This window comes from Zootoca vivipara, chromosome 6 (assembly GCF_963506605.1).
Source record: "Zootoca vivipara chromosome 6, rZooViv1.1, whole genome shotgun sequence".
Taxonomy (NCBI): domain Eukaryota; kingdom Metazoa; phylum Chordata; class Lepidosauria; order Squamata; family Lacertidae; genus Zootoca; species Zootoca vivipara.
In genome coordinates this window covers 24,875,891-24,890,113 of record NC_083281.1, presented here as the reverse complement: position 1 = coordinate 24,890,113, position 14,223 = coordinate 24,875,891, and the positions used below count along the sequence as shown (strand labels likewise).

General features: G+C 44.0%; 1 protein-coding gene across 1 annotated transcript; it reads left to right on the top strand.

Annotated features, from left to right (window-relative positions):
• Positions 1-2,963: 2,963 nt before the first annotated feature.
• LOC118078601 (interferon-inducible GTPase 5-like) lies at positions 2,964-6,437 on the top strand. The gene is made up of 3 exons (XM_035102522.2): positions 2,964-3,020; positions 3,772-3,897; positions 4,668-6,437. Exon 3 carries the CDS (start codon positions 4,669-4,671, stop codon positions 5,917-5,919), a length of 1,251 nt encoding a protein of 416 aa, XP_034958413.1. The 5' UTR covers positions 2,964-3,020; positions 3,772-3,897; position 4,668; the 3' UTR covers positions 5,920-6,437.
• The last annotated feature ends 7,786 nt before the right edge of the window (positions 6,438-14,223 follow it).

Sequence of the window (14,223 nt, the reverse complement as noted above, 5' to 3'; positions counted from 1 at the left end):
GTATGAGACCATCCCATCATCTCTGACCTTACACAATTACACCACTGCTTGTACGCGTGGCAAGCAGATAATGACAATGAGGCAATGAGGCAATGAGCCCCCATTAGTCTGCCATCTAAGATAAGATAAGATAAGATATGATAAGATATCTTTATTGTCATTGTCCCCTTGCGGGAACAACGAAATTACTTGGTTGCTACGTCCACTCAGATAAAGCTTTCCACATAATCCAAAATTACAAAACCTAATTAAAAACAGTAAATATAATACAAAATAACAAGTAAAATAAGATGACTTCAAAGTCCAGGCTTTCCATTTAATGTCAAAATCGCTCTAGAGAAGAAACTGGTCCTGAGATGGCTCGTTCTTGCCTGCATTGTTCTACCGTATATCTCCGTCCCGATGGCAGGAGCTCAAAGAAATGGTGACCAGAGTGCGTTGGATCTCTTGATATGTCTAGTGCTTTTCTTGATATGTCTAGTGCTACACCTGGTGGTGTAGATTTGTTCTAAGGTGGAGAGTGAGCAGCCAATGATGCTCTCTGCTGTTTTAATAATTCTACACAGCCCTGCTCTGTCCTGAGAAGCACAGCTTCCACACCAGACACATAAACCATACGTGAGCACGCTCTGTATGGCACAGTGATAGAAGGCAAGCAGCTTTTGTGGAAGATGGTTTTTCCTTAAAATTCTCAAAAAATACAGTCTCTGCTGCGCCTTCTTCACAAGCCCCCTTGTATTAACACTCCAGGGCAGATCCTCCTGTAACTCAATGGCTAGAAATCTAAACGTTGTTACCCTCTCCACACAAGTCAGAACTTTTCATAAAAATAAACTACAGTATTTCCTTGAAGACGCCCCAAACTCCCACAGCTTTAGAACCCTTCCCCATCAATGCAACAATGGGGAGGTGATTTAATTGATATGGGGAGGAGATTTTGCAGCAGGACTAAAGTGCATGGAGAAGGGAAGTTTCATTTTTGGTACCACAGTCATGGAAGGATACAATCTTGGTTACCATGGATGTAACATCACTATACACCAATATACCTTTAGAGGAGGCTCGAAGCATTGTGGAAAACATATTCGTCTCTAGAGAAATCCAACAACCACCTACGTTTTTTCTCATGGAACTGGTTGACATCATTTTTGAACATATTTTTTTCAAAAATGATAGTGAATTCTTCTTGCAAACTAAGGGAGTGGCTATGGGGAGTGCATGTGCCCCTAGCATAGCTAATCTTTTTATGGGAAAGATAGAGGAAGAGTATCTGATGAATTCAATGGCCAACCCTTTTTATGAAAAAAATACTATTTTACAAACACTTCGTTGATGATTTGTTTTTAATATTTGAATCACCGGAAAGCATAACCGGATTTTTTTTGTAGTGCAACACGATACACTCTAGCATTAAATATACTACACATTTTCACACAGAACAAATAACTTTCCTTGATACTATCGTATTCAGGGATAGTGTGAACAAGTTAGCTGTAAGATCCTTTTAAAAACCCACGGATAAACCTTCATATTTACATTATAAGTCATATCACCTGATGAGTTTGAAACAGAACTTACCATATGGCCAATTTCTAAGAATTAAACGAAACTCTACTTTCTCACATGACTACCACAGAGATAGCAATAAGATGGCACAAGATTTTCTATCCAGGGGATATCCACAGAAAATAGTCAAATCGGCACAATCTAGAGCATTCTATAAACCTAGAAACAGTCTGTTTGAGGAACATACAAGACAGGAAAGCCAGCCGATTACATATGCACTTGATTTCACTCCTTTGGCTTATTCCATCAGTAGAATCATTAAAAAACATTGGCATTTGGTAAAAGATTTACCGGGATGTGCCAGAATTCCACAGATAGGCTATCGTAGAACGAGGAATCTTAAAGATATGTTGGTACACACGGCCATTTCCGATGCGCGCCAGACCCAGAGCAGTATACGGGGCCACTTTAAATGTGGAAGGTGTGCCGCCTGTGAATTAACGCAAGAAATTAAGGAATTCACAATACCTGGTTCTTGCAAACCTGTCTGGTTGGAGTCTTTTACTAATTGTAACTCTCGAGGAGTTGTGTATGCACTACAATGCAATTGTAAATTATGGTACATAGGGAGTACTATTAGACCGGTGAAGGCGAGAATCTTGGAGCATAAAAATTGAATCCTTAATAGAGTTTTGGAGGCGCCACTTACGTCCCATTTTATTGAGCAAAACCATAGAGCTACGGACTTTAAATGGTTTATTATTTATAAGCACAAACACTCTGGAATAAATGCTGAGGTTTTGAAAAGGAAACTACACCAAAAAGAGGCATACTGGATACATACAGTAGATTCGGATCATTAGCACCCGTGGGGTTAAATCTCCAAGCAGAATTCAGTGCCTTTCTATAAACGAGGAATTTCAAGGATTTGGTGGGGAACGCTTTTATCCTATTCATGAGATTATTAACAGTTGTATATCTTTAAGAGTTGCTGGTGTTGTACTTCTTGCAAGGAGTGGTTGATTTGAAATGATTTACTGATTGAACCTTGTATTTAACCTTGTAAGTAACTGTTGCATTTTCATCATTCTTTGAGAATTGTGAGCTTCGGTAGTCTTGCTAAGCTTTTGCACATGAACCTTTGGTGAGTATTTTAAACATTTCTGTACAATGTTTTAAAGAAATGTATAAGTATCTATTAAGAAGCTGCTCCGTGCTCCCCTTAGTGAGGAATGCTGCGTTTGCTATTTGCTGCAATCGGGAAATAGGGGTTTACCAGTCTCATGGGAGGGGGAGGGAAAGTTTCAAACTCTCCTGCAATCTTACATTATTTTTGCTCGCAACTTTGCTTTCGTTTTTGCTTTTTGTAGTGCGACGAGCAGGAGGTAGAGGGAATAAAAGAGAGAAAGGAAGAGAGTTGGGAGGAGAAAAGTGTTAAAGAGACCTGGAAGCGAATTAGCGAAACCTCCGAGGAGTGGACTGAGGTTTACTGTAAAAAATCGGGCTGGCAGCAGGTTAGGAGCTGAACTTTTCTCTTGGGGTTATGATGATTTCCGTTTCTTTTTGAGCTTGATTGACTCCTTGCTAGGCGGGTGGGGTGGAGCAGCCAGAATTGTTTATTATTACTGTTATTAATGTTGGAGAAGGGTGCCCTTCCCTGCTACAAAGGGAATAAATAACATGCCCTCACTATTGAGCTAGTGCTACCATACTATAAGAACTTTAAGTAACTGCTCTGAAACCAACCAGGGTCTCCCTCTGAAACGATGCTGCGTGTTAATTTGACATATCCCTCTTTAGCTACTAGGAAGCGGCCCTTCTCCTCCTCCTCTTGGTGCCTGCCTCTTTTCCTTTCCATTGGGTTGAAACGTTGGAGAGAGAAGCTCTTGGGAAGCTCTCACACCACATGACTATCCCTGCATCTTTCTCTGTCCCTATTCCGCATTTACTAAAAATATTTGCAAACACCCAGTGGGACTAGCAGGGCTTCCATTTTCCCTGGATTCAACTCTGTCATACAGTATATATTTTGGTGCCCAAATTGTGCCCCCTCAAAATTTTGTGCCCCATACAACCAACCCCCTGACCCTCCCCACGTTACATCACTGAGTGGACATACCCTGTGCTTCCTGTTATGGGAATGCATCTCAGTCTAACTGAGAAAGACAAAGTAGGTTCAACAGCCTTTTCCTTTTGAGGTCTGCCCATCTAGATGTTTTTCACTGTGGTTGCCATGGGACTTGGGACAATTGCTTTGTTTTTCAGTAAAACTCTGAACTAAGTCCTCTGCCATAAAGTCCGGAGAGGACAGGAGAGAGTGTGACCAGCTGAAGTGAGAAGATAAACTACCCTATCATCAAACAACTGATTCTCAAGGATCTTAGGGAGCAAGTAAGTCTTAACAGAACTCCTTCAAAGTCTTTCTCTCCCAGCCTGCTTTCCTTTCCCCTTGCTCAGCTGGCAGCCTTGTGATCCCAATGATGTATGATCTCCTGCTGCTCTGAAGCTTTCCCCTAAGGTTAATAGCATCATTGTAGGGAGAGAGATTATTATCAGAATCATGGGCTGGGGAGTTTCAAATTCTCCTTTGCCTGCAAATCCCTTCTGTGCTGATGAGTTGACTGGGGAGCATCTGAGAGTGCTTAAAAGGAGGCTGGACAGCAAAAGCTAACAGTTATCTGAAGCCCCCCATCCCTGTTCCCGATTGCCCATGAAACTAGGCAAACTACCTAGAACCTCCCCTTCTCCCCCTCCAACATGGCTGATCAGTGGAAAGGTACATTGTGAGCCTCATTAAAATAGGCAGTGGGACAAAAGCAGTCTGAGCGGTGCAAATGGCATGCTTCTGAAGCAGAGTTTGAAAACCTCCCCCTCTCTGTCTGCTGAGCAGTGGCAAGAGCCCATGGGGTTCCTGGCATGCACCCAGGGTCTGTGGTCCTTTAGAGAATTGAGACACAGCAGAGACTTAAAAAAATATGGTTTATTCACCTATTTATGCTATTTTAGTCTGCATGGAGGGAGTCCAGATCTTACAGCATGCTCTTTTCAAGAGGGATTTATGCCCCACAGTAGTGCAGCCCCAGGGCATATCTTCCAGTCAGCCTGCAGCCAACCTACCCAAGATGGACAAAGCCTTTCTGAGCTCTTCTTTTTTCTTCTAGGATGAATTCATTTGCAGAAAAACTTTCATTGTTGCCTGAGATTATCCAGCCTATATTGAAAAATACAGACATGAACATAGATATAGCAATCAATATATATGAGAGGTTTATGGAGGTTTTCAGTGATTGTGGAATGAAGGAAGCAGCTTCTGAGATCAAAGATGAGATGGAGGAGATGGAAAACACTGAGCTTAACATTGCCATCACTGGAGAGACAGGCTCTGGGAAATCATCCCTCATCAATGCTCTCCGAGGCCTGAAGGCAGAAGATGATGGTGCTGCCCCTGTAGGAGTGACAGAAACTACACTGAATCCAAAGGTTTATACCCATTCTAATTATCCCAAAGTGAAATTCTGGGACCTGCCAGGAATTGGATCCCCAGATTTCTCCCCAGAGAGTTACCTTAAGATGGTGGATTTCCCCAGCTATGACTTCTTTATCATTGTTGGCTCAGAGAGATTCCGATCCAACGACACTGGCCTAGCTCAGGCAATCCAGAAGATGGAGAAGAAGTGTTATTTTGTGCGCACCAAAGTAGATGCAGATCTATACAACATGGAAAGGTCTTACCCAAATACCTTCAATGAAGAGGAAGTCCTTGAGAAGATGAGGAATGACTTAAAGAAGCAGCTTAAGAAGTGCTTCAGGAGCACCATCCCTCAAGTCTTTCTGATCTCCTCCTGGGACCTTGCCAAGTATGACTTCCCACGACTGGTGGAGACGTTGGAGAAAGATCTGCACAGTCTGAAGAAACATGCATTCCTGCTCAGCCTTCCCATGTTTTCCCCTGAAGTCACGGAAAAGAAGAAATCTGTGCTGAAGAGCCACATATGGAAAATATCCCTGGTGTCTGCTTGCATCAATGCTTCTTCCATTCCAGACAATCCTCTGGCTTGTGACCATCCTCTGGCTTGTGATGCTTCCCTCTTGCAAAGGTCCATGGTTGACTTCTACAAGATATTTGAGTTGGATGGTGACTCCTTAACTAGGCTGGCCAGATTGGCCAGGAAGCCTGTTGAAGAACTGAAGGCTGTGATGAAGTCTCCTCAGATGGAAGAAATTACCATCGATTTCGTGATAAAGAAAATACTGCAATATATCAATACTGCAAAAGAATTATTCCTATCTTTAGTTGGAAGATTGGTAGCAGCATCTTTTTCTATCATTTATTTGATGCTGTCGAGGTTTGTCAGTAATCTAGCTGAGGATGCTGAAAGGGTTCTAAAGAAAGCCCTAGAACCAGAGCCCTAGGCAGAGCACCCAGGTAGGCACAAGACATGATGCAACCTCTGGGTATACGGCAGTATACAAATTCAATTAATAATAAAAATAATAAAGTTGCAGATTTTGTGGAATGCAGTCTTGCTTTTCTTCAATAATTCAGATGGGAAGGGAAAATAAATACCTCCTTCAAAGGGGAATTTGGGAATAAATATCCCTTCCTTGGAGCGTCTCCCTCTCACATTTGGCCTATGTAATATTTTGCTTCCTGCCCAATTCTAGCCTTGCTGATTCAGGCAATTATGATTTGCTTAAGGTTTAGTCAAGGTTTCTCAGCCTTAACAATATTTCAGATTTGTACTGCTAACATATTATACTGTGTTTATGTTATTAACCTCATTTATCTTATTGTCTGTAGTGCTCAATTAAGTTCCACCAAGTAAAGGAAATGCATTTGCTATGTGCCTGAAGACTCATCCTTGAACACTGAATTTTCTGTGTTGATATGTAGGGGGGCAAATTTCATCATAAAGGGAACTGAGATGAGAAACTGGATTTCTGCTTTGTAGAAATCGAGCTTATATTTCCCCTCTGAACAAAGCAAAGCTGTCACACTGCCTGCTCTCCTTCCCCCCTTTTACTTCAAAAATGCTTTGCTGACACTAATGCAGCAGTATACACTCGCTTTGCGGAAGAGGATCATCTCTCAAAGTGAGACATTCTGGGTTAGATGGCCAGGGAGAGTTGCCTGCACCAACATGTTTCCACAGGGGCTAGAAATTGTTTTAAAACATAGTTAAAAGATCAAGATTCGTAAAGTTCAGGACTGGCCATTTTGAACTTTTTGTTATGGCATTCTTTAAAACATGAGTCTCGCTTCTTCGTTCAGTCTGAGGATAGTAGAGCCTACAGACAGGGGCGTAGCAAGGGGGGTGCAATGGGAGCGTGCCACCACGGGTGCCACTCTGGAGGGGGGTGACACTCGGCGCGCCCGTCCCTGGCCCACCCCTCCCCTCCGCACGCAGCCGAAGCGGGACTGAGGCAAAGCGCCAAGCGGGTGAGCAAGCAAGCGAGGGGCGGGCCAGCGCTGCCGGCAACCTGCTAGTAGCGCGCATGCGCAGCGTTGCTATGTAGTGGTGCTGCACATGCACGCTACGTGGTGACGCCCCGCCCCTGGGGTGCGTTATGTTTGCCACTCCGGGTGCCGGAGCGGCTTCGTTCGCCACTGCCTACAGACAATTTGGGCTACAAGGGATCTTGTGAGCTTGGATTTTGCATGTGTGGTTTTGCTTTTTTGAGTAAAACACACTGAAACATAACGGTCATGGCCCACTGCAGCACCTCAGGGAGATGCATGGCTGGTAGTTGACACTTTATTGGCAAGAGAAACACCTACAGCAGCTCCCACAGGGCAACTTCTTCTGCACAGAAGCCACTGCTGCTCATTCCTCTTCAAGCCCCTCCTGGTTCTAGGAGATGGCGGAGCAGGGGAAGGTGGGGAGTCAACTGGCCCATCCCTTGGCTGAACAGTTTCTTCTTCCTCCACCTCATCCTGCCCCAACTCTTCTTCCTCCTCCTCCTCCTGGTCTGGCTGCTGCCTGTCGGGTGGCTCCCAGCCCCATAAATCAGTGGCTTCCTCTCCCGGGTCAGCCTCCTGGCCCCCTGCCCCCACCACATTCACAATCCCTGACATCTGTTCTCTGAGGAAGAAGCGGCCATCTTGTCCGTCACCTCAGCCAACGATGGCCGCTGCCCCTCACTCCCAGGGCCGTCTTGAGCAGATCGCGCGCCCTGGTGCTGAGGGGCGGAGATCGCTCCGCTGCCCGCCCCACCCTTGCAGGGTGCAATTGGTTTCCGCACGGCTTTGCCGCGCGGCACCCTCCTTGCCAGGCTGGCGCCCAGCTTACCAGCCCCCCGCCGTGGTGCACTGCGCTCACTCCGTTCCATGGACACAAAGCAACTGGATCAGCTATTGAATGACTTCAGAACACTGGCAATGGAGCCCTGTCCTCTCCTGAAATGAGGGAAATGACCTTAGGGGACTCAGGCAGGCTGTTTCCAAAGGGGTAGCCATATTGGTTTGTTGAAGCAAAAACAGCAAGTGTCCAAGTGTCCCTTTTTTCCAGGCATGTTCCTGATTTAGAGAAGCTGCCCTGGTTTCTAATTTGATCCTGGAACCTCCCGCTTTTCCTTAGGATGTCTCTATTTTCATTGGAGAAATGTTGGAGGGTATGGAGTTATCTGACCCCTGAGCCGTATGAAGGCAATCTTGTATAAGGAAGTTACGGTATTTTAAAATGTTCAATGTTTTATTACGTTTTTATATTTATTGGTAGCTGCCCAGAGTGCCCAATACACACACCCTCAGAGTCTGCTGTCTGAGGCAGCTGCTTCACACTGGCTTATAGTAGAGCTGGTCCTGTTAGACTAGGCCAGGAAAATGGCAACACCCAGTGACAGAACATGGAGCAAGCCTCCGTGAAGATAAAATAGAAGTTGGGTGGGTTTGTGGATCCCCCATGCCCAAGCAGCCAGTCCTTCCAATTTCCTCATGCTGGGGGAAGCGCTAACATTGATCTATGGGACAGATCTATCCAGACCTAAATGAATTTGTGTGAAGGTCAGGGCTGAAGAGTTAAGGGAGTGAATGCCACATGAAATGCTTTGTTGTTGTTTAGTTGTTTAGTCGTGTCCGACTCTTCGTGACCCCATGGACCATAGCACGCCAGGCACTCCTGTCTTGCACTGCCTCCCGCAGTTTGGTCAAACTCATGTTCGTAACTTCGAGAACACTGTCCAACCATCTCATCCTCTGTCGTCCCCTTCTCCTAGTGCCCTCAATCTTTCCCAACATCAGGGTCTTTCCCAAGGATTCTTCTCTTCTCATGAGGTGGCCAAAGTATTGGAGCCTCAGCTTCACGATCTGTCCTTCCAGGGAGCACTCAGGGCTGATTTCCTTAAGAATGGATAGGTTTGATTTTCTTGCAGTCCATGGGACTCTCAAGAGTCTCCTCCAGCACCATAATTCAAAAGCATCAATTCTTCGGCGATCAGCCTTCTTTATGGTCCAACTCTCACTTCCATACAACACTACTGGGAAAACTATAGCTTTAACTATACGGACCTTTGTAGGCAAGGTGATGTCTCTGCTTTTTAAGATGCTGTCTAGCTTTGTCATTGCTTTTCTCCCAAGAAGCAGGCACCTTTTAATTTTGTGACTGCTGTCACCATCTGCAGTGATCAAGGAGCCGAAGAATGTAAAATCTCTCACTGCCTCCATTTCTTCCCCTTCTATTTGCCAGGAGGTGATGGGACCAGTGGCCATGATCTTGGTTTTTTTGATGTTGAGCTTCAGACCATATTTTGCGCTCTCCTCTTTCACCCTCATTAAAAGGTTCTTTAATTCCTCCTCACTTTCTGCCATCAAGGTTGTGTCATCTGCATATCTGAGGTTGTTGATATTTTTTCCGGCATTCTTAATTCCGGCTTGGGATTCATCTAGTCCAGCCTTTCGCATGATGAATTCTGCATATAAGTTAAATAAGCAGGGAGACAATATACAACCTTGTCGTACTCCTTTCCCAATTTTGAACCAATCAGTTGTTCCATATCCAGTTCTAACTGTAGCTTCTTGTCCCACATAGAGATTTCTCAGGAGACAGATGAGGTGATCAGGCACTCCCATTTCTTTAAGAACTTGCCATAGTTTGCTGTGGTCGACACAGTCAAAGGCTTTTGCATAGTCAATGAAGCAGAAGTAGACGTTTTTCTGGAACTCTCTAGCTTTCTCCATAATCCAGCGCATGTTTGCTATTTGGTCTCTGGTTCCTCTGCCCCTTCGAAATCCAGCTTGCACTTCTGGGAGTTCTCGGTCCACATACTGCCTAAGCCTGCCTTGTAGAATTTTAAGCATAACCTTGCTAGCGTGTGTTGTTGTTGTTTAGTCGTTTAGTCGTGTCCGACTCTTCGTGACCCCATGGACCATAGCATGCCAGGCACTCCTGTCTTCCACTGCCTCCCGCAGTTTGGTCAAACTCATGTTCGTAGCTTCGAGAACACTGTCCAACCATCTTGTCCTCTGTCGTCCCCTTCTCCTTGTGCCCTCAATCTTTCCCAACATCGGGGTCTTTTCCAAGGATTCTTCTCTTCTCATGAGGTGGCCAAAGTATTGGAGCCTTAGCTTCAAGATCAGTCCTTCCAGTGAGCACTCAGGGCTGATTTCCTTAAGAATGGATAGGTTTGATCTTCTTGCAGTCCATGGGACTCTCAAGAGTCTCCTCCAGCACCATAATTCAAAAGCATCAATTCTTCGGCGATCAGCCTTCTTTATGGTCCAGCTCTCACTTCCATACATCACTACTGGGAAAACCATAGCTTTAACTATACGGACCTTTGTAGGCAAGGTGATGTCTCTGCTTTTTAAGATGCTGTCTAGCTTTGTCATTGCTTTTCTCCCAAGAAGCAGGCACCTTTTAATTTTGTGACTGCTGTCACCATCTGCAGTGATCAAGGAGCCGAAGAATGTAAAATCTCTCACTGCCTCCATTTCTTCCCCTTCTATTTGCCAGGAGGTGATGGGACCAGTGGCCATGATCTTGGTTTTTTTGATGTTGAGCTTCAGACCATATTTTGCGCTCTCCTCTTTCACCCTCATTAAAAGGTTCTTTAATTCCTCCTCACTTTCTGCCATCAAGGTTGTGTCATCTGCATATCTGAGGTTGTTGATATTTTTTCCGGCATTCTTAATTCCGGCTTGGGATTCATCTAGTCCAGCCTTTCGCATGATGAATTCTGCATATAAGTTAAATAAGCAGGGAGACAATATACAACCTTGTCGTACTCCTTTCCCAATTTTGAACCAATCAGTTGTTCCATATCCAGTTCTAACTGTAGCTTCTTGTCCCACATAGAGATTTCTCAGGAGACAGATGAGGTGATCAGGCACTCCCATTTCTTTAAGAACTTGCCATAGTTTGCTGTGGTCGACACAGTCAAAGGCTTTTGCATAGTCAATGAAGCAGAAGTAGACGTTTTTCTGGAACTCTCTAGCTTTCTCCATAATCCAGCGCATGTTTGCTATTTGGTCTCTGGTTCCTCTGCCCCTTCGAAATCCAGCTTGCACTTCTGGGAGTTCTCGGTCCACATACTGCCTAAGCCTGCCTTGTAGAATTTTAAGCATAACCTTGCTAGCGTGTGTTGTTGTTGTTTAGTCGTTTAGTCGTGTCCGACTCTTCGTGACCCCATGGACCATAGCATGCCAGGCACTCCTGTCTTCCACTGCCTCCCGCAGTTTGGTCAAACTCATGTTCGTAGCTTCGAGAACACTGTCCAACCATCTTGTCCTCTGTCGTCCCCTTCTCCTTGTGCCCTCAATCTTTCCCAACATCGGGGTCTTTTCCAAGGATTCTTCTCTTCTCATGAGGTGGCCAAAGTATTGGAGCCTTAGCTTCAAGATCAGTCCTTCCAGTGAGCACTCAGGGCTGATTTCCTTAAGAATGGATAGGTTTGATCTTCTAGCAGTCCATGGGACTCTCAAGAGTCTCCTCCAGCACCATAATTCAAAAGCATCAATTCTTCGGCGATCAGCCTTCTTTATGGTCCAGCTCTCACTTCCATACATCACTACTGGGAAAACCATAGCTTTAACTATACGGACCTTTGTCGGCAAGGTGATGTCTCTGCTTTTTAAGATGCTGTCTAGGTTTGTCATTGCTTTTCTCCCAAGAAGCAGGCGTCTTTTAATTCCGTGACTGCTGTCACCATCTGCAGTGATCAAGGAGCCCAAGAAAGTAAAATCTCTCACTGCCTCCATTTCTTCCCCTTCTATTTGCCAGGAGGTGATGGGACCAGTGGCCATGATCTTGGTTTTTTTGATGTTGAGCTTCAGACCATATTTTGCGCTCTCCGCTTTCACCCTCATTAAAAGGTTCTTTAATTCCTCCTCGCTTTCTGCCATCAAGATTGTGTCATCTGCATATCTGAGGTTGTTGATATTTCTTCCGGCAATCTTAATTCCGGCTTGGGATTCATCTAGTCCAGCCTTTCGCATGATGAATTCTGCATATAAGTTAAATAAGCAGGGAGACAATATACAACCTTGTCGTACTCCTTTCCCAATTTTGAACCAATCAGTTGTTCCATATCCAGTTCTAACTGTAGCTTCTTGTCCCACATAGAGATTTCTCAGGAGACAGATGAGGTGATCAGGCACTCCCATTTCTTTAAGAACTTGCCATAGTTTGCTGTGGTCGACATAGTCAAAGGCTTTTGCATAGTCAATGAAGCAGAAGTAGACGTTTTTCTGGAACTCTCTAGCTTTCTCCATAATCCAGCGCATGTTTGCTATTTGGTCTCTGGTTCCTCTGCCCTTTCGAAATCCAGCTTGCACTTCTGGGAGTTCTCGGTCCACTTACTGCCTAAGCCTGCCTTGTAGAATTTTAAGCATAACCTTGCTAGCGTGTGAAATCAGCGCAATTGTGCGGTAGCTGGAGCATTCTTTGGCACTGCCCTTCTTTGGGATTGGGATGTAGACTGATCTTCTCCAATCCTCTGGCCATTGCTGAGTTTTCCAAACTTGCTGACATATTGGGTGTAGCACCTTAACAGCATCGTCTTTTAAAATTTTAAATAGTTCAGCTGGAATATCATCACTTCCACTGGCCTTGTTATTAGCAGTGCTTTCTAAGGCCCATTTGACTTCACTCTCCAAGATGTCTGGCTCAAGGTCAACAACCACACTACCTGGGGTGTACGAGACCTCCATATCTTTCTGGTATAATTCCTCTGTGTATTCTTGCCACCTCTTCTTTATGTCTTCTGCTTCTGTTAGGTCCTTACCACTTTTGTCCTTTATTATGGTAATCTTTGTACGAAATCTTCCTTTCATATCTCCAATTTTCTTGAACAGATCTCTGGTTTTCCCCATTCTATCGTTTTCCTCTATTTCTTTGCATTGCTCATTTAAGAAGACCCTCTTGTCTATCCTTGCTATTTTTTGGAAATCTGTATCTTTCCCTATTTCCCTTGCATTTTGCTTGCCTCCTCTCCTCCGCTATTTGTAAGGCCTCGTTGGACAGCCATTTTGCTTTCTTGCATTTCTTTTTCCTTGGGATGGTTTTCGTTGCTGCCTCCTGTATAATGTTACGAGCCTCCATCCATAGTTCTTCAGGCATTCTGTCCACCAAATCTAAATCCTTAAACCTGTTCCTCACTTACACTGTGTATTCATAAGGGATTTGATTTAGATTGTATCTTACTGGCCCAGTGTTTTTTCCTACTTTCTTCAGTTTAAACTGGAATTTTGCTATAAGAAGCTGATGATCTGAGTTACAGTCAGCTCCAGGTCTTGTGTTTGCTGACCGTATAGAGCTTCTCCATCTTTGGCTGCAGAGAATATAAATGAAATGCTACTCCCTCCCAAAACAGGTTGCATCATTTTGACCCACCACAATGAAACAAACGGTTGAAACTCCCCATTGTCAACCACAAATAGAGTAGTAAATTGTGGGAGGGGTGGTTTAGTTCTGTCCTAATCCCCCTTTTTTTAAAAAAAGATTTTTATTCAATTTTTTAAAAAAGATTTTTATTCAATTTTCCAAATAAACAAACAACACACAAACAAAAACAAACACAAAACACAATTTCACTATTTCTTATATCTCCTCATCTCACTTCCAGTCGCTCTGCTGAGCTATGACTTCCCTCCCGCCCGCCATTCAGCTTTATTGATCACTCTTATCTCGCAGTTCATTTTTACCCACATTTTAACTCAGTTTGTAGGATTTATCTCAGTCCCGCAAGTGTCTTTAAACTCCTACAGTTCTTCTCCATATAGTCAATGAATTTACTCCATTCCCCTTGGTACTTTGGGTCAACTTTGCTAATTCTGCATAATCTATCATTTTCGTCTGCCACTCCTCAATCGTCGGTATCTCCTGTACTTTCCATTTTGGGGCTACTGAAGTCCTAGCAGCAGTTGTGGCATACATAAATAATCTCTGGTCACTTTTTGCTATTTCCTCTCCCATTAATCCCAATAGAAAGGCCTCAGGTTTTTTGAGGAAAAGTATATCTAAACATCTTTTTCAACTCATTATATATTGTTTCCCAAAATCTTTTGATTTTCTCGCATGTCCACCACATATTATAAAATTCTCCATCTTTTTCTTGACAATTCCAGCATGTTTTACTACTCATTCTAAACATTTTGGCTAATTTTACTGGTGTTAAATACCATCTATACATCATTTTCATTACATTTTCTTTCAAAGTGGTACATGCAGTAAATTTCATTGTTTCATTCCATAATTCAATATTATGCCCAAAATCTTTTGC